Here is a 27,733-nt window from a genome sequence, read left to right as displayed (position 1 = left end):
GTCAGCCCTGCCCTGCTGCGACTGCCTCTCACAAACTCAACCATCTCTGCTTCTGAATTTCTGTCTCTGTCTTTTGTCAGCCTTTTTGTTGCTACATTTGATCTTTCTCCTTCACATCTTCTCATTTTTCCTCTTCTCTGCTGCTGCTGTTCTCTGTTTACTTTACACACCGGTCCCTCTTTTCACCCTCTCTCTGATTATATGATGCCATAGCTTTGTCCCATAGACCCATTTTACTACATGGAAATAGTTTCTGGCTTCAAAAGTGAAGCCAATGTTAAAGTGACTTAAATCTCACTGCTTTGTAAGGCCAAGCACGGGGCAACTCTTCCAGTCGCAAATGTAGACTGTTTGCAAATGTCTTGAGCAGAGATGGGCAGTAACGCGTACTGTAATCCAATTACTTTTTTCAAGTAACGAGTAAAGTAAGAGATTACTATTGCAAAAACGGTAATTAGATTACCGTTACTTTCCCGTAGGAACGCTGCGTTACTGCGTTACTAAAACCGTGATTTTTTTGCGAGAATGTCTCATGACAGTGACGGAAACAAGTGCGACGTTCGTGACAACAGCTGTGTGCAGATCAACAATGGATAATATATCGAATGCGGGAGAGAGTATGAGCGTGCAGTGTTTAAAGCGTGGAAGTACTGACCTTACTTTGAGTTTGATTCCATAAAAAGTGACAAAAACATTAGCGTCCGTTGTGCGTGGGAAGAAAACTTCTTTTTACAGCGAAAAAAACCCCTAAACTTCAAAGCAAGCACCGAGTAGCTACGACGTAATGGGAAACTCACAGAGAAACTTGCACACCTGCACCAGGGTAAACCTCCGCCTGCCCCACTCCTGCTTTACAGGTGAAAATAGAGCAACAGGACCGCTAGTCTTTGACTTTATTTATTTTCTGCTGTGTTTTACTTGCATCTATTTGAAAGACTGAGTGTAAACACAAAAAAATATTTTATTTTATGTGCTGGAATGTGCAGAAAATAGGTTTAAATGTTAAACAAAGTTCTTCCAGTCAGAGAATGTTGCATATAATTAAATTTTTTGCTTGATGCATAAAGTTAAAAGATTAAAACTAATAAAACAAGTTTTAAAAAGAGACTTTTCCATTTGATTACATTTTGTATGATGATTATGTAGAAAAAGTAGAATTGGGCTGAAAGATCTATCACTTTATCACCTATTCAGGCTGTAAATCGTGTTTTTTAAAAGTAACTAAGTAATTAATTACTTTTGAAAATAAGTAATAAGTAAGGTAACTGGATTACTTTTTGGGGGAAGTAATCAGTAATTAGATACTGATTACTTTTTTCAAGTAACTTGACCAACACTGGTCTTGAGCCATTTTTCCTTTTTCATCAACAAAGTGATTCCGAAATATTTGAGGAAATTTGACAAATGGAGAACAAAATAAGTGGCAGGCTTAAAATACTAACCTATAGCCACTGTATCGGAAAGTTGCACCCTAGAGAATCATGAAAAAAGCAGCAGAGAAGTGATACAGGACCTGAGACACGGATCCATCTACTGCTCACTCAAGTATCAGAAATGGTGGAAGGGTGGCTGTCGAGAAGCCGCTCCTAAGGAAAAGAAACAAGTATAAAATGATGAGGGAAGACTGAAAATCAATGAGAATAGGTTTATCTGAGTGATGAATCCAGATACATACACAGCCACTTATTAATACTAATTAAGAAACCAAAACAAAACAAAACAAAGGATTTACACTCACCAACACCGAAGCACAAACTGGTTATTTGTCAGTAAATTCAGTAAATTATTATGTTATTCATTAAATTAATTAAAAGGCTCAAAAAAGAACCACAATGATAAACACTATGTTGTGTGTTCAGTTTTGTTTACTTTCCTGTTATTTTCTGTATATTCATATTCTGAGGTTGTGTTTCTCATTTAGTCCTGCTCTGGCTTTTTGTTTATTTCGTCTCCCTCGAGCCCGTTCTGTATTCTTGCCTCCCTTATGTTCCTGTGTCGGGTCTAATCCCATTTCTGTGCTTTGTCTCACATCCCTTTGTGTCAGTTTAGTGGTGATTACTCAGTGTTTAGCCTCTTGCTTTGTCAAGTTTTTGTCTGTTTGTGAGTCCATGTTTCGTTACTTCCACTTGTACTTTAGCAGTATTATGTCTCCTGTGCATTTGTATCTAGTTTTACTCCCGTTGTCTCACCATTTCTGATTTGTTCCCAGCTGTGTTCCTTGTCGTCTCAGTCTCATTTCCTTTTACCCTTTTGTCTTCCCGTGTTCCCCTCGTCTTCTCCTCTAAGCTGAGGGTTGTTCCCTGCTCAGTTGTGTCTGTCTGGTCCATGTCCAGTCTCTGTAGTTCATCTCATCTCCTCAATCGGTCATGTTTTTTTTTTTTTTTGTTTCTTTGTTAGAGTTCTGTCTTATTGTTTATGTCTCAGGCTGTATCCCAATTCAGGGTCTGCAGCCTTAAAGTACGCAGCCTTAACGGTCCTCAAGGGCCGCGTACTCAAAGACCGCTAAGGCCAGAAGTGAGAGGCTTGTGAAATGGGACGGTCTAGCCTCCGTCGCGCTGCCCAGGTTGCCTAGCAACCATGATACTAACAGCTGGAAACGTTTCATACAGCTTTGTTTGACAGAAATGAAGGAGAAAATCTTTTGTTCATTTGTTTGTTTGTTTCTACATTAGCTTTGATCATTCTCTGATTAAGCTCAGCTATTGAACGGCGTATATTTTAAAGTAAAGGCTTTAAAACCAAGTTAGTACAAACGTCACTAATGTCACATGACTTTGCCGACATGTGGCCAACAGTAATGTTTTCATGTTCTTCGTTATTAAACATTTGCACATAAATAAGTGACATAATATTCAGTACTTACTTAAAGTTTACTCTTCCGGCGCCCCTCATCCGCCGTTTTTTTTCGGCAAAATTATCCACACCCACCGCCGCGCTATGCATTCTGGGATATGTTGGGCCACGAAGTCTACACCGCCACGTCCTTAAAATTCAGGGAAATGAAGGACGCGTTTGAGGGCCGCATTTCGAGCAGCCTTTGAATTGGGACAGCCTTCGTCGCGTCGCTGTGACGTAATCGGCCTTAAAATGCGGCCTTTAAGGCTGCAGACCCTGAATTGGGATACAGCCTCAGTCTCTCTCTGCTATGTCACCCCTCATTTCCTCTTGCTGTGCACCCTGTGAGTTTCATGTTTCTGATATAATTTTCAAGTTAATAAGTTCCTACTTTCTTCTTCTTTCCTGACTTGTTTTTAGAGTCCAGTGGCCATTAGAGGGACTGCAGGTTTTGGCACTTTCTCATTGGCTTTCTCTTTCAGTTAAAAAGTCAAAAAGCAAGCAGCCAAACAACTGCAGTGCATCGTCTTTGTAACATGTTTTTGATTTCATATTCCGATTTGGAAAGCACAAAGAGCAGGCCCCAGTTTTACAGTCAATTTCAAAACACTAAGATTTTGACAGGTTGAGGCTTCACAGCGGGACTTCATTAACCAGTGGGTGAAGTCAAGGCCACTACATCCATGTTTTATGTACTCTGTCCACTCCTTACACGGAGAGTCCTGCCTTTAGAGCCCTCAAAACTCAGGGGAAAGCCGGGCGTTTGTCTTGATCAAGCTAAATCCAAGGACACTTCATAGCCTTCATCCTGCCTGACCTTGAGCTACTTTGTGTACTTAACCCCCATGAAGGTTACGTCATCCCATTTACAGTTCACCCTGCACTTCAGTAGCTCCTGTGAGTGCTGAGGAAAGGGACTAAAACACAAATCCCAGACTTATATTTGGCCCATACTGTCATCTCACACCTTTTGACCTGCTTGTCTTCAGCAGGTGCCTTTTTTCTTCTTCCTGTCTTGTCTTTTTTTATCCTCTCATTGGTAATCTTCTTTTCACACCCTTTTTCTTCTTGTAGATTCTCTAAATGTAGCCGACCAATGTGAGTCGCCCACCCTGCCTCCCCAGAGAGGACGACAGAGAGGGAACATAAGGAGGAGGAGTAGCAGAATGGAGGGAGAAAATAAAGATGGGAGGAGGGCTTATGAAATCTGGCAACACAGAACACGGTGCAGAGGATCATTTGGAGAAACCCAAAGCATCATGCTGTTAGATTATGTCATTTTCTTATAAGGAGTTCCTGTACCACCAACACTCATGAATGCTTTATAGGTTGAAACTAATTGATTTAGTATGGATTAATTAATCATTTAAAGGTCAATTATAAGCTTTTAAAACCTCTGAAAATTGTTTTTCTAACATAAAATATTAATTTCTAAATAAAGAATAGTAAAGTAAAATGAATATATAAATCAAAAGGTAAATGGTCTGTATTTGTATAGCGCTTTTACTAGTCCCGCCTAGGGACCCCAAAGCGCTTTACACACCCAGTCATCCACCCATTCACACACTGGTGGAGGCAGCTACAGTTGTAGCCACAGCTGCCCTGGGGCAGACTGACAGAAGCGAGGCTGCCATATCGCGCCATCGGCCCCTCTGGCCAACACCAGTAGGCGGCAGGTGAAGTGTTGCCCAAGGACACAACGACCGAGACTGTCCGAGCCGGGGCTTGAACCGGCAACCTTCCGATTACAAGGCGAACTCCCAACTCTTGAGCCACGGTCGCCCGTTATGTATTTATTGATAGTCAATCATACAAAAAAATGTACGAACGTCATCCCTTCTGTGATTAACATTCAGATGTTCAGAGTGTGTGACGTGATATTTTTACTACAAACACTTTTAAATAGCCATCGTTATGAAATTTATTAATAAAACTTCTCAGGTAGCCCCTCCCACCTGCTGCTGAAACCTTTTGTTTGTGAAGGGTAACCAATAAGAAGCAACTTGGCTAAAAGGTGTAAACTTCAAGTTCAAGAATAAAAATATTGAGCTGTAATTGATCAGCATCAGCATCCAGTTTTTTGCATTTACTTTACATTGAGTCGCTGCTGTGTGGTGCAGTTCTTCCTTTTCTCATGATGTAATTTTCTCTGATTTGGGAGAACTGTGGTTTTCTTGTTATCTCATCTCCTACTCATCTCCCTCATTTCCACTGTGGAGACACAAAAGCCGGCTTTTTAAATGAGATCAGGACTCCTGGCGGCAACGACTCCTCCCCTTCACCTTCCCAGTATTCCTTCATCTTCCTCTTTCACATCCTGTTGTCTTGCGTCACCCATACATATTTCATTGAGGATTCAGTGAGGAGTAAGTGGCAATAGGTTGGGGCCAAGCGCATTAATAAATCATATAAGATTTGAAGCATCGCAGGAAGTTACTGCAGCGGCTTTTGTTTTTGCTTTTCTCTTTGCCCGAAGTGAAACTTTACACCTTAATAACCTTTATTTTAAATTGTAGTTAAAAAGAAACATATTTACATTTCTGAATAATTTAATGAAATTGATAATGAGTTCTTGAAAATACATGCAACTTAAAGGCCCAGTAACCAGGAAGTGCCCGAGAATCACCTGGGGAAAACCCTTCACGAACAGAGAGAGGAAATACCTTAGAGCTCCAAGCTCGAGGTGAGAGCCTCCATCTGCGGAGAGGTGGGTTATAACTCAGCAGGGTTTCACATCAAACGCACACTTCAAAAAGCTTCTGCATCTCGGAGAAGAAGCCTGAATTGTCAGGACTGTCCAGACTTGTTTGGGATGCAGACAAGCTCGCAGAGATTCTGAATCTCAAAGAAGGTTTTGTTTCACTTTCAGAAATTGTTTTTGTGTTATTAAATGAGAGAGAAAGCTACACCCCAGGCAGCTGGATCATTGTGCAAATACTTAGTCAGTTTGATGATAGAGGGTAAAGGGTTCAACTAAAGCTGTGAGATAAATTACAAATTACAATTGCAGCCTAAAAGCAACCTCACTGATCCTCCTGATGGTCCTGACGCCTCACGTTGAACCACATTTAAACCTAAACTGAACATTTCTTTTCACGTGCTTTTGAATGGTTTCCTCTGCTCAGCCCTTCTGTCTTTATATACTTTTCTTCTTTTATTACTCTTTGGCCTTCCTCTTTTTGCCGTGCCTGGCAGCTCTGTCTTCATATCTATCACCTCCTGTGCTCTCTTACTGCAGCTGCCTTAGCCGCCCCACTCCTGTAACCATTTTTCTAGGAATTGCAGATTTTCCAGTCTCAGCTAAAAAGTTTTTTTTTCCACTGTGTAAATTTATTTTAGTACTGACTTCCGTGTGTTGACAGAAAGCTCAGAGTTATTGCTTGTATGACTTCTGCCGACTGTGTATGCAGTAAGCGCTGCTGCTTTTTCGGCTCTTCGCCATCTGCAGGAGCGCTGTCTTCTTCGTTTCTCTGTCTCCCCCTGTTTCTAAATGTGAATATCTTTAACAATCCCACTGTCTTTCTTCCTCCTGCTGAATTTAATTCCTTCTTTCCAGAGCATACCTCTGCCTCCACAGGTTCTCTTCAACCTGCTCCTAGATGACCCGTTTTTTAAATAAACATTATAGTCCACAGACACCTGAGCTCATCCGTCATTGTAAAAATGAAAGGGTTCAGCTCTTTATGTGATGCCAGGCTCCCCTCAAACCTTTCTGTTGTTAGTGTTATAACTAGGGATGGGTATCGTTTAGGTTTTATCCGATACCGGTGCCAAACCGGTACTTTTGAAACGGTGCCGGTGCTTAAACGGTGCTCAAACCGGTGCTTAAAGAATGGAAAACACAAAAGTGGTCCAAAAACCTCTCATGTTCAGCTGTTTTTTTGTAAAAAGATAACAATGTTAGCCTTTTCTGCAGCTATGGGGCATATATGGTATCATTCTTGGCTGGAAGCAGCGCTTAAACAATGGAAAAAAACACAAACTTTGTCCAAAAACCTCTCATGTTTAACTGTTTTCCACTTTTTCTTTGGTCATTTTAGCCTTTTTGGCCAGGGTGAAGGGAGTATCTGCCATCAAACAAGAAGACAGCTGCATGTAGCTATGATGATGTTTGCTAGTTCACCTTACATACATTAATGTAATAACGTGGTTAGCCTACTCAACGTAAATTACACACGAACAACATTAAGCTACTCACGCAGAGAAGAACGGCTGCTGCTGCCATCATCATCCTCATCATTTCTGCTACACTGGCAGGGCTAGGGGCCAGGACTCTCCTCTTCGGGTTTTTGGGGGATGTTGCTAATTCCGGGTCCGATAACAGGCAACCCACAAGCAGTAGATGTGCTCGGTGTGAGGTCTCGCAGCAAGCTATCAAATACGGCGCATTTCTCGGCTTTAAAAAAAAACACTATGCGTCGCCAGGTGTTTCATCAGATTTGAGGTGTGACCTCCTTTGACAGTATCACAGTATCACCTTAAAGCACTTGTTGCAGCTGCTGAGTTTGCATCTTTTGCTGTGAAGTACAGCCAGACTTTTGACCGCTTCGCCTTGGACATTTTTAATTTGTAGCTCTGCTCTAAAAGAACGTACGTACCTGGACCCGCCTACTATTCTCGGAAACTTAAAATGATTGGCTAGAATCTAAAGTGTATCATTCCATACCAGTTGGTGGCGGTAATGCACCTTTCAGTTGTTTGCCAACCGCCAATACAAATGTAAGGAAGAAGAAAGTGTATCACAGCTCAGGAAAAAAAGCACCGAAATAAAGCACCGAAATGTGCGCTGCTTTTCGGTCTGGTTACTACCGTTTATGTCAGAACCGGTGCCATCATGGCACCGGATACCGGTACCCATCCCTAGTTATAACTATGCTAAAACTTTTAACTGTGTTTACTTTATTTCATTTGATTTTTGTTATTAATCCCTTAATTGTGTTTTTAATATTTTAATGCATACTTTATTTCAGATACATTTGAAGTAGGTCCTGAGAAAAAAGTTCCATTTGTGTCCTGACTCCGAGTTCCTCTGTGCATTATTAACAAGTCAGATTCATTTAGCTAATCGGCATAATTTTATTTATGAAAATGCACTGTAAAGAATTCAATTTGCACATAGGTTCTCTATAAATCTAGGTCACAAAGTTAGGTAATAGGGGAGACCGGGGATAGTTGTAACGTGGGTCAGTTGTAACACTTCCAATTTCTCCAATCAGGGCTAAGTTTCAAATGATGTGACTCATCCCGTGCATGCCCAATTCAGAACTGCTATCACATGTGAAAAATCAGCACATTTTGTCAAACACAGACAATTTAACATGAAAAAAAGTAATTTGTATGCCAAAAAGTAAGTTTTTCTACTTTATTTCAATTTCTAATAGCATTATCTGCTTTGCAGTTAAACTCATCCAACTTAAATTATGTTATTTGCATGTCTATGGGGATATTCTGTGTAGGTTTTTAGTGCTAATGTTTTAGCCGTTGGCTGTAATGTTAGCTAGTTCATGGCTATAGGAGTCTGGGTCAGTTGTAACAATAATGCAAATGTTACAACTTACCACACTATTACTTTAACTTATATTAAACAAGTTGGGGCAACGACATCAGCAGAGAGAGGTTCACTGGTCGCTTTTGTATATGCGGTTAATGCCATTGGCAACACAATTCCTCCACTGTTTGTGTTCCCACACATACATTATGCAGACCACTGTGTCAGAGATGGACCAATAGGAAGTATTGGTAATGGAAATAAATCAGGATGGGTGCAAGAAACAGATTTCCTCATCATCAAGGTAAGCCATGATAAAAAGTAATGGAATTGCGATGCTGGTGAACAACTACATTTTTTCAGCTTCATTGTTATGTACAAAATTGGTGCAAGAGTTGTAGGTTCTAATGCCCACTGAGCCAATGAGGCCAAACTCAAGGAAGACCAACCAAAATTAATGAAATATTCAGTTGCAGAAAATTCCATAATTTGTCTTTTTTGGGGGGTTGGAATATGTTCAAAAGCTAGATTTCTGCATTCTGTCAAACACACACATATGGCTACATAAATGGCTCTAAGTCCATTCATGTGTTGAATAAACAAAGATTACATGTTAATGTTTTGTTAGTACCCTTATTTCATTGTTACATTTCACCCCAGGATATGTTACAAATAACCCAGACTATGGGGTTAATTGTAACATTTCACTCTTTGTGTTTGAGACCATACCATGAAATGGGTAATTGTGCTGCAGAGAAAATAGCTGCACTATTTAATAGCCGAGACATGTAAATACTTTGCATTACATTTTGAATCCACTACCTTAAAAGAGCTCCAATTTACAGACAGAAATGTCAAAAATGTTACAACTATCCCAAGTCTCCCCTAATGCACAACCTCTCAGGTGATGTAATTCTTTGTGCAATGAATAAGCAATTTCAGATAAATCTCTGACTTTTAGGAGCTCCTAAATCTGGCTCTTTCGCCCCACTTCTAAAGTTTTACGCAATCTGTTTGTTAGCGTTAGCATTACACTTCAAAGATTGTGACGAGAGGTTTAAGGAAATAATAAGTGTAGCACTGCGATGCAGTCTCTTCTTCAACGATAATGCATGAGAATGCATTAATGAAGTCTACTGATGCAACTGGGCTAATTATCTTGCAGCGAATGGAGTCTTGAAATCAAATCCAGCATAACTCACAGCGCGACTTCAAAGGGAAGAATAATATTGTGCCATAGCTGCTTGACATATCGACAGAGAGCTGTTTGCTCAACTTAAGAGATGCTAATGTGTCGATACTGTAGGCAGAAAATACATTATTGCAATTTTAAATATGCTGTAAATGTTATTGTGCAAAGCTAGAACACATAAAGGTATATCACTGTATACCACCTTCAGCTCCTCTTCAGTCCAGTGCTCAGCTTATTTCACAGCTGCTGTTCTGGGCCAAAGAAGCCCAGTGAGATTTGTGTGATAATCTGATTTTATATAAAGAGGGATTACGCCTCACTTGTCCGAAATGACTGGCTAAGAAAGGGAGGCATGGATCCACCTTGATCCCAGGCTGCCCAGGAAGCCTCATTATCCTCCCGCCATCCTTCCTGGAAGCCTCTGCTGATCAGTAAATGCCACAAGTTTCACTCCCCGCTGTCACCTGGAGCTCTCACCATGGGAGGAGAAGGGAGAGGGGAAAAAAAGAGCAGAGGAGGAAGATGAAGCTCTCTTTCTCTGTTTTTTTTAAGAGGAAAGATTGATGTTGGCAGTTCGCTTTCAAGCATCTGCTCTGAGTTAAATCCCTTTGACCGTTTCAAGTCCTTCAAGTTCCTCGACATGAAACGGATCCACTGGCAGAAATAAACAGGTTGTCAATAGTCCAAGGCCTCATTATGTGCTGATATTTGACACTCTCTCAGCAGACATTCTTCTCAGTGTTATTTGTTGAGCATGGCACAACCAAAAGTCTCATTACATGGTGCTGCTTTGTCGCCCAAAGTTAACAACAGTGAATGCTGCAGCTCTGAACTGAAGCATTATTCCTGTCTTCCCTCTGCCACCAGGAACTGCTTATGAATTAATGAGATGTCAGCAAAGATGTCACGTCTTTATCCACTCAATCTCTCTCTCCAACAACAAAAAAACAAAAACCCAGAGGAATTAATATAACATAGGCTCATGAATCTTGTCTGTCTTGACTCTGGGGGGGCTTCACCTTAATAATACTCCTGTTTTGTTATGACAGTTTGGAGTAAAAGTGGAACACACTTATTTTGCTGTCAGAATTATAAAATATATTTGATTTTTGGTAGGGATGCAACGATACCAATTTTTTCAAACCGATACGATACCGATACTTGGATCTGAGTACTTGCCGATATAGAGTACAAAAACCGATACTTCTACCACACACACACACACACACAAATACAATTAATTGGAAGACAGGTTTTATTATATTCCCTGCCGATAAAAAAATTAAATCTTAATAAAAATGACCACGAAAAAATTTCAAGTGAAAAATAATCACTTCTGTTAAATTATTGCAGAGTCTCCACATTGTAATTTTACAAAATATCACTGAACTATTGGCACTGTCTCGAGCTTTCAGAATAATAAATAAACACTTCTGATTGGAATAAAATAAATACAAATTAGGTTTGAGAATAAAATAAACTTTTAAATTATTGCAGTCATTGCGGTCCACACTGCTGACATTTTGTTTAGCCTAGCTACTGCAGCCTCCGGTTTCTCTTTTTTATCTGGAGCCGCCAGTCTCACTCGCCTAACCCTGTGCCTGTTTAGCGCAGGATGTCCCCCTAGTGGCCAATCTAAAAAACTACAACAGAAATGACATACCACCCTCTGATTAATGAAGTAAGTTGGTATCGGTTCATGGTATCGGTTAACTTTTACAAGTATGAGTACACACACATTTTACAGTATCGGCCCCGATACCCGATACCAGTATCGGTATCGGTGCATCCCTAATTTTTGGATTTTCATATTGTTAGGTTTCATTCTGTGCTTTATTATCAGTTTTAGCCACATTTTTATGTAGGTTGATTTACTAGTCATGGTTTAGGATAAGGCAGCACGGTGGCACGGTGGTTAGCACTGTTGCCGCACAGCAAGAAGGTCCTGAGTTCAATTCCACCATCAGGCCGGGGTCTTTCTGTGTGGAGTTTGCATGTTCTCCCCGTGTTTGCGTGGGTTCCCTCCGGGTACTCCGGCTTCCTCCCACCGTCCAAAGACATGCAGCTTGTGGGGATAGGTTAATTGGATAATCCAAATTGCCACTAGGTGTGAATGTGCGAGTGAATGAGAGTGCGAATGGTTGTCTGTCCCTGTGTGTTGGCCCTGCGACAGACTGGCGACCTGTCCAGGGTGTACCCCGCCTCTCGCCCTATGACAGCTGGGATAGGCTCCAGCGCCCCCTGCGACCCTGAAAAGGATAAGCGGAAGCGAATGGATGGATGGGTTTAGGATAAGCCACATATGAGAAGACTCTCTCTGGATCAGTACTTAGGCCTCAGTTATGCAGGTCTAAGATTGGCGACCCCCTGGTAACGACTGCACACTAGGGAATAATGTGTACTAACTGTCCAGTAAGCAGGTGGTTGCAGGTGGAGGTTGCAAAGTAAAATTGTTCACAAAGAGGGATATGCTGCTGCGCTGAAACCTCTGTGCCATTTTTGGGGGTCGCTAATATATTGTTGCAGTCACACATAGTTGATCCATGCATGGTAGATTTTGCAAACACTCACCAGTCATTGTGAATCGTGCAGCACATTTTCAGGTTTTTCTGACGGTGAGTAGTTGGCAAGAGAAAAGTTCATTTTTGTGTTTGCAGAAAAGTTGATGTCTTCCATGCAAATACCGGCAACCCCAACAATGACCTAATGTGCTAATGACCACAGCAATCACAATGGGGTTTTTTTTGGTACAGCACCTTCTTTGCTACCAGTTTCGCACAGCGAAGTCGGGAACCTCTAGCGTCAACTCGCCATCTTTTTTCCCAGTGACTGGTGGTTGCCAGAGGGTCATTGACCAGTTTCTAGGCCTGTGTATGTGGGACCTTAAGTAAATAAATGGATAGAGAAAATGTTGTAGGTTGCTTTCGATGCAAAATAGGTAGAAAAGGGTAAAAAAAAAAAAGTACAGCATCACTTAAAAAGTAACACAATTAGCTTTTTGGCTAAAATGCTGCTTCGTGGCTAAAAGTCTTGATAAAAACTTTGTCTAAATAAATAGCATGTGATGTCTGAAAACAAGTAGGACATCTTCTCCTTACATAAAGTACAAACATCTTTTAAAAATAAGCATCTTACACTGGTTTGCATTGCCAGCTGAGGAGGTGTCCTAGAATATGTGCTTTGCAAGCATAACATCATGTAATATGCTGTACCTTAGAAGCAGAAAATTGCTAACGACCTTCCAAAAGTATCTGTGTACTTATTGTCCCTCAGCCTGTAGCTGCTTATGTCGAGGCTTTACAGAGCAATTTCATTACAATCAATTGACGCAAAGGCAAGTGTAACTCCTGCTGTTACGTCATGTCGAGTTATCAGTCGAGATTGCTCACGTAAGAGGTGGCTTTGTCTTATGTATACAAAGTGCAACATCATCCTTTAGTCTGCGCTGATCTGTTTTTGTCTGTCCACTTTAAATTCTGCACAAAGCACAAAATGCTATTGCACTGCAGCAATATATTCAGTAAAGGCTTATCAGCATTACCCCGGCAGGGTATTAGGTGTGTGTAGTAAACAGACCTAGTGATTATGACTATGTGCTCTTTGATGGGTGTGTGGTGGCGCCAAAATGTGAGGTGGGCTTTTGTGGCTCTGTGAGAGCCAGTATTTCCTCAGGTAGCTGTAGGATAATTTGTGGTCCCCCCCTGTTATTTATATCATAATAGGGGGGTTGTTTTATACTGTAGAAGGGCTGAATTCTCTTGACTTCAGGTGTCCTAATGTACAAAAGTATAATTTGATGAGTAGTTTGGGATCCATCTACGGAGAGGTAGAGGAAATACTTTTGTGCCCTGTATGTGTTTATGTGTGTTCCTGTTTAGACATCTTTGTGGGGACTTAAAATTTGAATGTTATTATACTTGTGGGGACCACAAGTGTGGTTTTAGTGTCAGGGTTACAATTAGGTTATGGTTAGGTTTAGGCTAAGGTAAGCAGCTAAGAAAAGCATTATGTCAATTAGATGTCCTCACTAAGATATCAAAACGAGAATGTGTGTGTGTGTGTGTGTGTGTGTGTGTGTGTGTGTGTGTGTGTGTGTGTGTGTGTGTGTGTGTGTGTGTGTGTGTGTGTGTGTGTGTGTGTTACAGGAATTTGCTTTGTATTAGTGCCTTGTCATTGTTATCAAAGGCTCTTGACCCTGGTTGCTGTCTGCTGAGCATCATGGGAGATAAAAGTTAGGAAACAAAATTTCTCTTTGCTAAAAAGAAAAAAAATCCATTGCAAGTTCAAAGTCTTTCACAAAAATCTATTGAGCAAAAATGCCTGTTAGGGCAACTTTGTTTTTACCAAATGATATTTAAGTCAAGGCCTAATGAATTTATTCATAAGCTAATAGAGGTGTGAAACAAAACAGCGTGTTAACTAGAAAAGGAAACACTTTTAAATTAAAAACACACGTTCAAGTAAAACAAAATGATTAAAATTCTTTAAAAAATTTCATGTTTACAGTGAAGAAAATTAAAGGAGTTCAGGTGCTGGTTGAATTTGAAGCTCAGAAATGCTTGAACTGTTTAAAAAAGTCTGAATGGTGTTAACATATCTGTAGGTGATTTGTCAGTTTGTGCAAACAATAAAAGGAGCTGCCGTGTCAGTTGTACTTCAGGCGGCAGACATCATTGAAATGTTAGCTGAATATGAATCCAGCTCTAAAACTTGACTTTTAAAAGTTTCGCTTCAGTGTGTGAGTCAGTGCCGGCAGGTGAAATGTCAGTTTATGTGTGAAGAATAAAGAAATTCCAGTGAGTGATGACAGTAGAGTAACTGTCATTCAAAGAGGATTAAAGCAGCAGGGATGTCAGGTGAGCTAGGAATAAAAAAAAATAAAAGAATTTTGAAGTGTGTTCACTGTAAGTGTTGAAATATCAGGCAGTTGTGTATCTAAAACGTAGCACTTGAATGAATCTAAGAGTAAGATCGGAGTGAAAGGAACTTGACGGAATCACTGAGCCCGTTTTTTATAGTCCTGCAAATGCATAAATGATTCCACTATTCCATGTTTTTAACATGTTCCTGTGCTGTTCCCCAAGACCCTGATCCTTGTGAGCTGGAACAGAGCCGGGAGAACAGCAAAGGAAATTCAAAGGTCAAAAAACACAGTGTCAGTATTGCCCGTCTGCCTGGCAAAGGAGCTCCGTGCAGGCAGACGGGCAGTCAATTCAATTCAATTTTATTTATATAGCGCCAAATCACAACAAAAGTCGCCTCAAGGCGCTTCATAGATACAGAGAAAAACCCAACAATCATATGACCCCCTATAAGCAAGCACTTTGGCGACAGTGGGAAGGAAAAACTCCCTTTTAACAGGAAGAAACCTCCAGCAGAACCAGGCTCAGGGAGGGGCGGGGCCATCTGCTGCGACCGGTTGGGGTGAGAGAAGGAAGACAGGATAGAAGACATGCTGTGGAAGAGAGACAGAGATTAATAACAGATATGATTCAATGCAGAGAGGTCTGTTAATACATAGTGAGTGAGAAAGGTGACTGGAAAGGAAAAACTCAATGCATCATGGGACAGCAAGCAAAACCAGCTTTAAGAAGCATTTACGGTTCCCCAAATGTGTCCACGTCCACTCTGTCATGGCTCTTGATCTGTATGACATCAGGCTACTTTTGCATCTGAAGCTCAGATGCATTTCAGCAGGAAAGTCTGTCCACATTAAAAACATCACATATCTCTCCGTTCACTAATTATTGTTGTTTTGTAGACGTTAGTCTTGTTTTCGTCTTAGGTTCTTTTCCTTCATGTGTCCTTTGTAATTGTGTGTAGTGTTAGAGTTCATCCCGCGGTGACAGAACTCATTTTGGGGTTTCACTTCATGCTTTTGTTTCACTGGTTTGTGATTTCCTTCCCCGCCCTCATTACCTTCTCCCGCTGCGGAGCACTTTCACCTGTGTCTTGTTAACCAACTGTTTCTCGTTCCTAATCGGTTCCCTTGTGGATACCCAGCCCCGTTTTCCCTGCTGTCTTTGTCTGTTGTGGTTTCTATTGTATGTCAAATCTCTCTCATGTTCCTCACAATTGCTTTGGCCTCCCGTTTGGATTTCTTTTAAAATTCTGTCGGTTCATTAAATGTCAGATCGTCTTCAGTCCTTCTGGTTCTGCTGTGCCAGAAAACAGACAATACAGATGCTAACTCAGCTTATTAATGTCTACCCTAAAAGTTAGTGTTTATACTAACTCATTTATTATATTTTAGGAGTAAAAACAACCCACCGCTGAAGAAACAACACATCGGTGTTGGCAGCATTGCTCCCTGAGTGACGATAGAAAAATAATAAGACCTGTACCTTTTTTATGTTTTTACTGGAGGGAACAAATGCAAATGTTCTAAAGATTATAGGTCTATTTTTCTGTGCCTGTAGCTGAACGTTACATTTTTGTTTGAATTTGCAGAAGAGCCAGATGAATTTTTAGTGCGCTGTAGCTGAACTGTCAAATGCTCAAAGCATCTGACAGGTAAGTGACATTTCAAAAATGAGTTGAAATCCCCACAAGCACCAGTTTATTGCTGTAAATAAAGGCCTAAAATGCCAAAGAATTGTTTAAATATAATTAAAGCACTGAGAGAGGATTGTTTGATTACATCATTAGCTAAATGTATGGAACAAAGATTCAGAAACTTCAAACTGGAAATGAGCTTGTGTTGTAACTCAAGCCCCAGATTAACAGAGTGGTTACTTACATGTGACCATATGTACATCCTGACAAAACATAAGCTAAAGTAACACTGACTGGTTGTGTTTGGTGGAGAAATTTTGGAATATGTGGGAATATTTTTGAGGTGAAATCCCATTAGAAATCCAAAGTTATCGACTGGTTGTAGCTATTCCCGCCTGTGTTATAGGAGAACACAATCGTAACGCGAATGCTCCTAATGAAACGTTTCTTTTGAAACCCCAAAAGCTGTTAGCTTTATTTTAAACCAAATGTTACAGACTGAATGAGACAAACAATTTCACTCGAATCCTTCACACTCGGAAAGTGTGAAAATCCTGTGACAGAAGAATTTTTAATGCCGGTTGTAGTTTGTGCTTTAAACTATTTAATTCTGATCTTGATTGAGAGGAGTGATTTTTGTGATTTTTTCCCTTTATATGTCTTTTATTCTGGTTTTCACTTTAAAATGAAAAACAGTAAAATGTCAACAACAAAAAAATACTGTTCCATTATTTAGCTAAGCTGATGTCCTCATGGGAGTTTTAAAAGACTCCACTTTAATGTGAGACTAAAAGTAATGTAAGCAGCTGATGACCACTCAGAGAAGAACATTCACTCCAAGGTCAAGCCAAAGATGTAATGAATAATTATTGTGGAAAACAGAATGAAAAGTCTAAAGCTGTTTATTTTTCTTCCAATAATGTTCTAGTCAAGTTTTGGTTCATTCCTTTTAGCTTCTTTAGATTAAAACACAGTATAATTAATCAACAAATTGTACCCCAGCAGAAATTATTCAGCACCACATGGCATAATGAATATTTAAGGCCCCGATAAGATTTCTTAATTAAGAAAATACTTGGTGAGAAACAAACACAACAGCTGCCCACACTGAAGAATATTTCTCAAATGTCTTTGAGTAAAATTCCCCAGTTTGATCTACCTGTGGTTGAACAAATTGCTTTCACTGTTTGATGCTTGAGCTTCAGATTAAGTGTCTGATTTAAATTCAGGAAGCCTTAACGGTGACACTGCGTCACTGGAAATAGTTGGTGCCATAATAACAGGTAATCTGAGTTAACTGACAAAGAACGTTTAAAGTTAAAAGTTTGAGTTCAGGCTGAATTTATTTGAACTGTTATGACAAGACACTTTCCCCCCTCTGATTGCCGTAGTGCAGGCGCTGCACCTCACACCACAAATAATAAACCTGGTAATAAGGGCTTATTTTCTTATCCAGTCACCTTAAGATCTGCACTGCACCTCATGCAGTTTCTTTGTGTTTTCTGCTTTGTGGCCGTCACTATCGCTTCTTTTTTCACCGATCTGGTTTAAAAATAAACTCCACTTACTGTTGTTTGTTACTATAGAAAAGCCAGGAATGCACTCTGACATTAAGTATCACAATTTTATTACAAAAATTAAATTCTTCATCTCTCAGTTTTGCCATGCTTGGAGCATATAACAATACAGTAAAAAACCCAGACCCGGAGAAGATAGTAAAGCAGATTTCAACAATGCTTTCACAGCACTCTGTCATTCATGCTGTTACTATACAGTTACTGTAACATTCCTAATACAGAGTAGTACAAACACCTGCCAAAACACGTCATGTCAGATAACAAACTGTAATTAAATCACGTTTACCAGAAGAACAAGAAACTCAACCCAGCTCAGAGGGGAAAAGAAAAAAAGGAAAAAACAGAAACCAGTAAACATTGAATTTGCAACTGAAAACATACCGAATGTGCTGAATATTTGTACCAGCCCAAGGCACCCAGGCTTCTAGCAATGTTGGCAAGTTAACGACATTCTTACAGAAACACTTGAAGCGAACGATGATTACAAATCGACTTGTACCACAGTTTGACTTTGCAGTGTCCTTCAACGTACCCTCCTCTCCTGGCATTCCTCTTCATCAGTCACAGTGCAAGTTCCGGAGGGGCGGGGCAAAGTGGGGGAGGAGGGAGGGTGGCAGGGAGGCATGGGAGGAAGGGAGGGGTCACGGGGAGCTGTACCGCATTAGACATCACTTTACAGCGCCAAACACTGACAAGAATTGGACGGACAGCGTAATCTCCCACTCTCCTGAAGGAAGGGGGGGGGGGGGCGAGAGCGGTTATGTAATTCCTCACTTGGATTGTGAATTGTCCAAACATAAGGCGCAGATTGCCAGTTGCCAGTCCAAGACGAAATAAGCCAAACGAAAAGCTTAGATGTGCTTTCAACTGAATGTCCGAGAAAGAAAAAGGATAATAGCAATACTTTCTCACTGAGGTTTCCAAGATGAAATAGATTCTTTTTTTTTTCCTCAAGATGAAAAGCGTTGTTTTGCAACATGGATACCTAAGAATGGTGGAAATCCCAGATTTAAGCTTACTTATAACTCAGATAGTCTCTAACAAACGTCAAATGAAGACAAGAACGACAAAAGCTCAGAAATACAGATAGGCCTTTCTCCAGCGGTGAGATGCAGTTCAGTTGGCTGAACGGCAAGGCTCGAAGGTCCATTTGGTCGCTCCGCCAAACACTTCGATGTTGCTCTCTGTCCAGGAGAACACATCGCCAGTCGATGCTTTGCTATTGCAGGTCGCCAAGTTATAGATCTCGGTGATAGAAAGTTTCTTATTCCAGATGTTTAAGTTTGCCAGCTCACCAACAAAGGCTTGTGTGGCATCAAAGCCTCCTCCCAGCGTGTCCTGTGAAACAAAGGGATGTTAAGCATTTCACTTGGGGGGGTTTTCACAGGAGAGTTGCAAGGTTATCCAGACAAGTTAAGGTTTACAAGATGAAAAAACTCGGGGCTTTAATTTGTACAAGAAACACACTCTTGTTTAAAGTTTGATCCTCTTTATGGAGGACAAAAAGTGGCAGGATCCAAAAAGAAAGAGAGAAAATTGATCAAATGTAATCTTGAAAATAAATAAATGTATGCCTTTAATTTGTTATAACTAATGATAGTTTCAGTTTATTTGTTAGTTTGTTTCAGTTTACTTCAGACACTTATGTTAAATTATGCAAATAAGGGGCTGAGGTCTTGGCAAGTTTTGCCATATAGTTGATCACTGGCAGGCTCACACGCACGAGAAAACTACACTAATATTAATGAATAAAATGGGAAAAAGTGGGAAATAAAGTTGAAAAGGGAATTAATTCAAGCTAAAGACAAAATTAAAACAAAAACAATTAAAATAAAAATATCTTTTGTCCCATTTTAGGAATTAAACTATGCCTCCTTTTCTACAAATTCTTGTCATTTTTTATCTTCCATACTCCTGAAAATACTTGATCCAGGTAGAAAGCCAACAATCATTTTGAAAAAACTGCAGCTGGATTTCATTTAAGAATATGATTGCAATATGGAGGATACATCTTGCTTAGTTTTCTCTGTAAAATAGATCTCAAATTATGCTTCTCTATCAAAATCCAGGCCTTGCACACACTGGAAAGCATTAATTGACCACCTCTGCAGTGCCCCCATGGTCTCATTTCATAAATATCGCCACTTTTAATCTTTGTCCAAATTTAATCACATAATTGGTTGAGAATTATTCCCAAATAGGTGTAGGATTAAATGTCTAAAAATTAATATCCACCTGCTCTTGTCCCAGGACCAGCACACCCTCTGGTTTGATGGGGTGGTATGGCGCCAGATTTTCCCCGCTGCCCCGCTTCACTCCGTCCTGGAAGGCCTCCCACATCCCGTCACGGGTGGTCCACGTGATGCAGAGGTGATGCCATTTTCCATCGTTGATGAGGAACGGCAGTTTTGCAACCTGGAGCAAAGACATTTCGTAAGTTCCGTTGTTCAATATGTCTTCCACACTTTGGTAGGACAGACTCGGCACATCATGTTGCCTTTCTGCTGAATCATTTCCCCCATATCACATATCTCCTCCTCTTCTATAAAAAGGTTGCTTCTGTTTCAAACAGCACCTATTTTAACTCAGCCTCCTGTTGTGTTACAGAGAAGCTGTCAGGTTACCCTGACTCATCCAAGCAGAAAGTATTGCAGCTTCCCCCAACTGTAAATTACTATTTTGATGTGTTACATACATTTCCTGCAAAGGTGAGAAACGTGTGAATTCGCTTTGCTTCCAGGATAATAGCTTTTTCATTACCTTGTCATTGATGAGAATCTCCATGGGATTGTTCCCCCACTCAATCAGCACCAGTTCATTGGCCTGTCCTGGAACTGCGTAGGAGAAGGGGGTGCCCACCCCAGGCGAAGCATTGGACTTGATCCACAGACACACGGTGAAGGAGTACATCTCAGGAAGGCTCTTCTTTGCTTTGGCGTACATATAGTTGGTTCTCAGGGGGAAAGTGATCTGGAACTTATCTGTTGGCCGGGTGTCTTTGCCTGTTGATGAGATTACTGTTAGTTAAAGCACTAGTAGTGAGCATTTTATTCATATGTCTAGAGATAAATTACAGGAAAGCTGAACATCCATACGCCTACATACATTTTGTAAAACTATGGTACATGACAGAGTCTGTTTCTTTATGAGGAGTGTCTTTGAAAAGCAAAAGAAGCTGAGGGCTGACTAGTTTCATACAATCTTTTCCATCATGGTTCTTTGCACCATTGCGATCCCGTGATATTTTGTTTAAGATGGCTCTGTCTCCTCCCTCTCATTCGGTCTAACATACGCACGCGCGTTTGCACGTGTTGGAATTTGAACCGACAGTGGATATTTTCTCCAAAACGCGCCGGTGCGAGGCGCGCGACGCAAAGTTTCACTAATCCCCTTTGCAGAGGCTCGTATACAAGCTGGATATTCAGATTCGTTGAAAAACAAAAAGCTCCCCTCACCACCCTCTCATATCTGTGCGCAATGTGATGGTTGCGGTAAAAAGGTTTCACATTGCCGCTGCTACCTGTTTGGGGTGGGGAGTTTCCTAAGGGATGTTACGTCCTTGAGCGTGAAACACAATTAAATTGCATCTAATCAGCTTTTAAATTTCCGTGGTTCGTTTTAATGCCGTGAAAGCAACACGGGGTCGAGCAGCTTTAAAGTCCCGTGCCCGTTGAAATCCAAACGCACCTTTCTCCAGGTCTGTTATCCGGTGGTGCAGAGAGGTGAGCGTGGACTCCACTCTGTTCCGCTGCTCGGAGTCATTCCTCGATCCGGATTTGGTCTCCTCTAACGTGTTGACCCGGGACAGAACTTGCTTCTCCATGTCATCTATCTTGTTTTGCAGCAGGTCTTTCAGGCTGTTTGCTTGCACGGTGTTATTCCCCCGGCTGTACTGCTGCATCGGACAGAATGAGACAGAGAGGGGGTTAAAGAAGTGACAGGGAAGACTTCTTTTTCTTTAAAGTCCCTGGAAGCTGTTTACTCTACTCACTGCCAAGCGCAAAGCTTTATCTTAAACGTGCTATTCGCTTGATTTTATAGGCTGCGGAACATTTCACTTTACACGGAGCTCCAACAAACAGATAAATATGTTAGAAAACTCATGTGGCCCCAAGTACAAGCTGCAGAAAGCTGCAGCAACACACAATCAAGGAGTTAAAGAATATTATCCTTTAATCTAATTAACTATGGAGGCGATTTAATTAACTTTTGATCTTGTCGGCAAATCACTCGCTCTGCTTTCCTACCTCTAGATTCTCCAGTCTCTGTTTGAGCGTCTGTAAAGTCTGTCCCAGCTGGGCCAGAGTATCCGTAGTGCCCCGAGATACATCCCCCATCGTGTTCTTCGACCCCGGCCGCCGGCCGCCAGGTCCTGCGGCCGCAGGGAGGCTCTGGCTCTCGCAGCGGCTCAACTTGGACGTTAGTTCCCTGATTGTCTCCTTTTGGTTCACAATGGTCTCCTTTTGCTGCAGCACCGTCTCCCGCAGCTGTATGATAGTGCTCTTCAGGTCTTCCGCCGGGCCGCTGTTTTGCATCGTAGCTGTGCACAAGTCCATATCCTTGGGCACTGACGTGCAAATAAACTGCGTCTGTCCGAAGTCTTGCGCGAGGCTCTCCACAACAACCAGGCAGGAAAGTAGAAAAAGTTTCCACGAGAATCCCTCCATGGTTCCTGTCATGCGTCAGGGATTGAGTGTGAGAGAGAGGGGTGTCTCCGAGATTTCAGCACCACGGAGCTGTCCACTGAAGCTGTGAGACTCGCGCTGCCGTGTGCGGCTTATATAGCGGACAAACCAGCGCAGATTCACTGCATCACTGAGGGGAGGCAGCGGGTTCTGCCAAGCCCACAGAGTCCAGCCCCTTATTTAAGGTCGTATTCACTCTGTCCTACCACTTACAGTGGCAGAGAGTGCGTGTACGCCACAAAGTGAGATGAGATCGGGGAAGAAGAAGAGGAGGGGATGCAAAACGTTTCACGTGAAGTCTCAATCACTTGTGGAATAACTGTCTTCAGTCTACTGCTAACAAACCTTTAGAACAACGTAACTTTAAATAAAGTCTCCAGTTTTCTGTCACGGTCGGGATTTGATCTTAAATTGAAATGATTGAAATAACAGAAACATTATTTCCACTATTTTAACCGTTTATTGAATAAAAAAATGTATGAAGTGATGATATGTAATGTGTAAATATCTCTGACTCTCGAAACCTTTTTCATTAACATTTATAGTTTCTGGGCACGTAAGATTATACATAAACAGGTGACAGTATATTAATTAATAGTAGAAACAGAAAAACACAACACTCAGTCAAATAGAATTTCTGATCCGTTTTTAATGCCTTTATTTGAGGTAAAGGAATCTTTTTTTCTGGAAAGTTAAGCTATTCCAAATTTAGATATTATATTTATTATTTATTTATTAGATATTCATTTTTACTTTACTTTAGAGCTTAATAAGATTTTAGTATCAAATTTTGCATTTCATTTACTTATATAACCGAGGATGTTTTTATTGAACAATATATTATTTTCCTTTTAAATCCTTAACTTTAATTTTGAGTGATCTCATTTCATTTTAATTATCACATTCTTTCTTAACTGTGACATCAAAGTTAAAGATTATTGAATTTTGTTAAACTGCAGAGAAATCAAAAGGCTGAGCTGAGCTGTTAAAGACACATCTCCACTCACTTCAGCACCCTGTGCGCCATACAACTGTCTGCGCTTCACGCTCATCCAACGCGCGTTTGTGAATGCGAAATTATCAGTCCACCTTAAATGAAAACAGCTCCCCATCCTTCAGAAAAGTCTGTCCCACGGTTAGAGACCCCACCACAACCTCTCATTTTCTCACCCGCCCTCTCTCCCTCCCTCTCTCCCAGTCTGTGTTTTTGGCACGCGCGCTGGCGTCGTAAAACCCACTCCACTGGTGTCCAGAAATGTACTCCACGGTGCAGGTTCTTCAGTGACTTTAAAGTATAACAGCTTTGTTCACATCCCCAAACAACACGCTGTCAGAGTGTGTTTTCCTTTTTGTTCACTGTAACAAAGTGCGCACCGCAGCAGCCGCTCGGAGCCTGACACAGACGCGCTTTGGGCTCGTCTGATGTGATGGTAGCAGTTATGTTAAATCTCACCACTACAAGAGCGGAGGCGCTAAAAGGAAAGTCAAATGTTTCCAAATAATTAATCAGACTGTTGCGTAACCACCCCCGCGGCTCTCACACGAAAGAATAAGATGCACAGCGAGCAACACTTGCTGTCTCACTGGCGATCGCCAGTGATACGTGCAGGGTGAGGGTTTAAAAAACAATCACGTGCATCCGGGACTTTCCACTTTGGCATTAGAAAATTAAATGATATTTATGCAACACAAGCAGGTTTGTTCTCATGTATGAAACGAATTTGCCTCTTCACACCAAGTGGGGAGGGCTGAACTGAAGTAATGAATACATACAAAGATAGAGTACTGTGCACAAATCTGGAGCCACTCCCCGTGTCTTTACATTTTGTTTCCAAAGAGCCAGACTTACCTATAACTTTTAAAGTGGTCTTGAGCAAGTTGTCACCCATTTTCACTCCAGTCCTTTTACTTAATCACTTTCAGAGGATAATTTTCTTTGTTAAACTACTTGATACTTAACTGACCTACGACTCATTCAAATAGGAAAAATCATAAAGAAAAAAATGCTCAAGCAAACACCTGACACAGGACCTAAGAGATGCATCTGGATTTGCAGATGGTCAAGCTATTGTTCACTAAAGCAACATAAGAAATGGCCTCAGTGGAAGGATGGCTGTCCAGAGGCCATTCTAAGGGAGAAAATGCTGAGGTATGGCCAGTTACACACAAGATGGAACAGAAATCTATGGGAACAAGTCTGATGGAGGAATGAATTGAAATGTAAATTTTTTTTGGTTCAAAGCAGCATCAATATTTACAGAAGATTTTGGGAGAGAGGAACAACAGTGAGTGTCTAAGATCACGTGTTAAACATGGTGGAGGCCCTGTCGTAATTTGGGGCTGTATTTCAAACGGTAGTTTGGGGGTTTTGTCAAATTGGATGGAATTATAAACACAAAAAAGTACCATCAGACTTTGATCTGCCATGCAATACCGTCTGAAAAGCTTCATTTTCCAGCATGACAATGATCCCAAACACTATGCCAATGCAATAAAAGCATTTCTGGATGGAAAAATCCAGAATGGGAACATTTGTCAGTCATGGATCGTCATGATTTCACGTGGATAGATAGATTGAATTCTGGCAGTTTGGTTGTTCAGGAAAAAAATACTGAAACTAAACACACTGAAAGAAGAAAAAGTTATGTGCATCGACCGAGGTTAGTATGTGTAAAGACACAGAGGCGAGTTTAACCTTTGTTATCACAATTATTATCAACTATAGGCTCTCCTTAATTTGCATTTTAAGTGAAACTCGGGGTCTTGGTGACATTTTTATTAAATAAAAGGATCATCGTTAAAGTAGAAGCTCACTATTTTGAACTATCGTGTGAGTAAAAACAAGCCCAGTCTCGCACGTGAACGCCCCTCACTGCCTTTTCCCTCATCTGGTTAGAACACCGGGTCACAGCCATCGACTGACTAAACAAGAATCCAAACGCACAAGTCGCAGGTTTGCTTCCAACCCGCCTGCTCCGACACAAATATCCGCTCCGTCTCTGTCGCATCGGTGTAGTTGAGCTCTGCGTAAAACGCGGAAACGAATGAACGCTCAGAACGGTTTTTTAAGCCGCCTTTAATTTTAACTCTGCTGCATTTCAAGAGGTTTTTTCAGACTTCTATATGACGCCGCGGCAGCCGCCGGCTAAGGTGGGATGAAAATTGACCCAACAGTCCCCTTTAATTTGTTTAATTATCGATCCAACGCGTTGTAATCAGCAAGGTGCCAAGCTGAAGGAGAGAAAGAGCAGATATAACAAATGGTTAATGGCAGGGTCTAATTGCTGAGTTGCAGGACAAGCAGAGTAACAAATTCTCCTTATCTCAGCACATGCACATTAAAGACCGAGCGCTTATTAGCGCTCAGAGTGAGAGCGGCTGCGGATCAACAAGTAATGCCTCATTCAGTGTTTTCAGCCACCAGCAGCGACGCAGTGCTTGTTTACCAAATGAGAGCAAATTGAGCAGCTTTAAAAGCTCTTGATGCGCAAGAGTTAATGTTAATGACGCTGCTTCTTCCCACTGTACTGAGAGGTTACACTGTAAGGGACGACTGCTTATCACATTTATCTGTTCAGTATTCATCTCCTGTCCCAGCATTGAACCATTCTGCAGCACCATATGCTCAGCTATGATTCCCACCATCCTCGCTGTGTGCCTGCCACTTACTCTGCTGCAACTCCCATAAAACTGATTTAACTAGCTGTCTAGTTAGCTTTTCATTGAGCTTACCAAAACCCAGGAAACTGTAGCACGTGGAATTCGTTTGTCTGTTCCTTTATACTTCCTGAAAGTGAAGCATTTAGATGGAACTTGATCTTTCACAGCTAGATTTACATCTTTTCTTCAGTTTTTGAAGAGGAGTTTTGACCCATTCTTCCTTGCAGCTTGCTCAGAGCACAAGGTCAAATGTGGCAGTGCATGAGCCAGCAGACCAAGCTGGACTCCAGGGGCCGGTATGGAAAAGGGCTGAAATCCATAATGATCAGTCTCTCAGGTTCACTGAATAATGCAAAGCTTTATAATAGAACCCACTCTCTAATGGTAGAGATAAATAAGGACCATTTTGCACACTGGCAGGCAAAACGCCTGCTTATTTATCCAGCATCTGCAATAGCAAAACAGAGAAGACGTAGGGAGGGTGGCATAAGGGTGGGTGTGGTGGTGCAGCACAAGCAAAACAAGAAGGCAAGAAGGGGAGTTCATGTTGGTGCAATCTGAGTGTGTTGGGTATGATTTGTCTGTCACCTCTGTGCCACATCTGAGCACTGTTTGTACTGCGTCTCTTTGTTCAAAATTCTCATTTCACAGCTAGGAGGAAGTGTATTTTCAGTTGCAAATCTATTAACTTTCCTCCTTTGTTTGCTCTGTCCAGGTTCCCAAAGTAAACTTTGTTTTTCCTTCCATGTGCACACTCCACTACATCCCTTCTGACTGTGGGGAATTCAGATGTGCTGCCAGGTAACTGAAGCCTCAGTGCTGAAACTCCAGTGTCTCTGCCACTGCTACACTGATGTCTCCATTTATCACATCTCACCATCCCACCAGGGATAGGGGCTCTCTGATGGGATGCCTGCACTGTGGAGTAGTCTGCTGTTATGCATGTACTCCCACCAGGACAGCTGGGAAGAGTGGAGGACTAGAGTGGAGCAGAAAAACGCCGAAGAGTCTGTCTCTGCTAAGAGAGGTAGTTTTATTTTATGTAGACACACACACTGACAAACGAAACATTATAAACCATGCAAATTATAAATTCTTCCGCATGCTTGTATGCAGATGAAATACAGGACTAAATAATTTGGCCTTGACCTTCAGCTCTATGATCTACTTCTTATAACATTGTTTTATTGACATTCGCCAACACCGGAGGGTCGTTCAGTAACTTACGCCTCTCTTACTAAAACCCAAAGTGACATAAACAAATACCGGTGGCACAAGGCGTTCCACTGGGCTCTGAGCTAATCTCATCATAATTCTCCAAAGCCTGCACATTAACGCTCTCGCTATGACAGTGCTGTTCATCAAGCTGCTTGCGTTGGCCTCGTTGGACTTGCTCCAGAAACAACATTTTACCCCGTTAGGCCTTTACCTCGACAAGACTGAGGCCAAAATAGGAGGGAGGGGATGTTTAGTCTTCAGCATAAGACAGACTGAAATGATGGTCCTGTTTTTATTTTTAGAAAATAGGTTGGGAAGAGGGCGATGTTTCAGGTGCTAGATGAGTTTGTGTTTCCAGTGTTGTATCGGGCAGAGGGAGCTTAAAACAAACTACAACAAGAGCAAAAACAAAGCGTCTTGATAGGGTGTTGGAACCGCCCGTGCAGGCAGAACAGCTTCACTCAGTGTTGCCAACTCCTCAGTAAGGAAAATCGCTATTGGCTGTCCTAAAAGTCGTTAGAAGTCGCTAAATGACGTCATCACCTAATTTGCATAATTGGTCATGCTAATGTAATTGTAACCT

General features: G+C 41.3%; 1 protein-coding gene and 1 long non-coding RNA gene across 2 annotated transcripts in view; both read right to left on the bottom strand.

Moving 5' to 3' along the window:
• Window positions 1–27,733, bottom strand: part of LOC146516196 (uncharacterized) — a 390,625-nt gene that overhangs the window by 184,052 nt on the left and 178,840 nt on the right. The gene's annotated exons all lie outside the window — the stretch shown is intronic.
• LOC146516200 (neuronal pentraxin-1-like) lies at window positions 17,616–22,359 on the bottom strand. The gene is made up of 5 exons (XM_085163464.1): window positions 21,835–22,359; window positions 21,275–21,482; window positions 20,348–20,589; window positions 19,823–20,002; window positions 17,616–18,925 (listed from the first exon to the last, which is right to left on the bottom strand). The coding sequence occupies exons 1-5, from the start codon at window positions 22,264–22,266 to the stop codon at window positions 18,704–18,706; spliced, it is 1,284 nt and encodes a 427-aa protein (XP_085019590.1). The 5' UTR covers window positions 22,267–22,359; the 3' UTR covers window positions 17,616–18,703.

This window comes from Neolamprologus multifasciatus, chromosome 6 (genome assembly GCF_963576455.1).
Source record: "Neolamprologus multifasciatus chromosome 6, fNeoMul1.2, whole genome shotgun sequence".
NCBI lineage: Eukaryota > Metazoa > Chordata > Actinopteri > Cichliformes > Cichlidae > Neolamprologus > Neolamprologus multifasciatus.
The sequence above is the reverse complement of the archived record's forward strand: the minus strand, read 5'-3'. Positions and strand labels throughout refer to the sequence as shown.

What these genes read in the sequence shown, in the direction of transcription:
- LOC146516200 (XM_085163464.1), bottom strand. Translation starts at nt 22,266, where the DNA reads ATGACAGGAACCATGGAGGGATTCTCGTGGAAACTTTTTCTACTTTCC. An exon ending in AGATTCTCATCAATGACAAG is followed by an intron (nt 20,003 to 20,347) that starts GTAATGAAAAAG and finishes TCTTTGCTCCAG; the next exon opens with GTTGCAAAACTGCCGTTCCT. An exon ending in TGGTCCTGGGACAAGAGCAG is followed by an intron (nt 18,926 to 19,822) that starts GTGGATATTAAT and finishes TTTGTTTCACAG; the next exon opens with GACACGCTGGGAGGAGGCTT.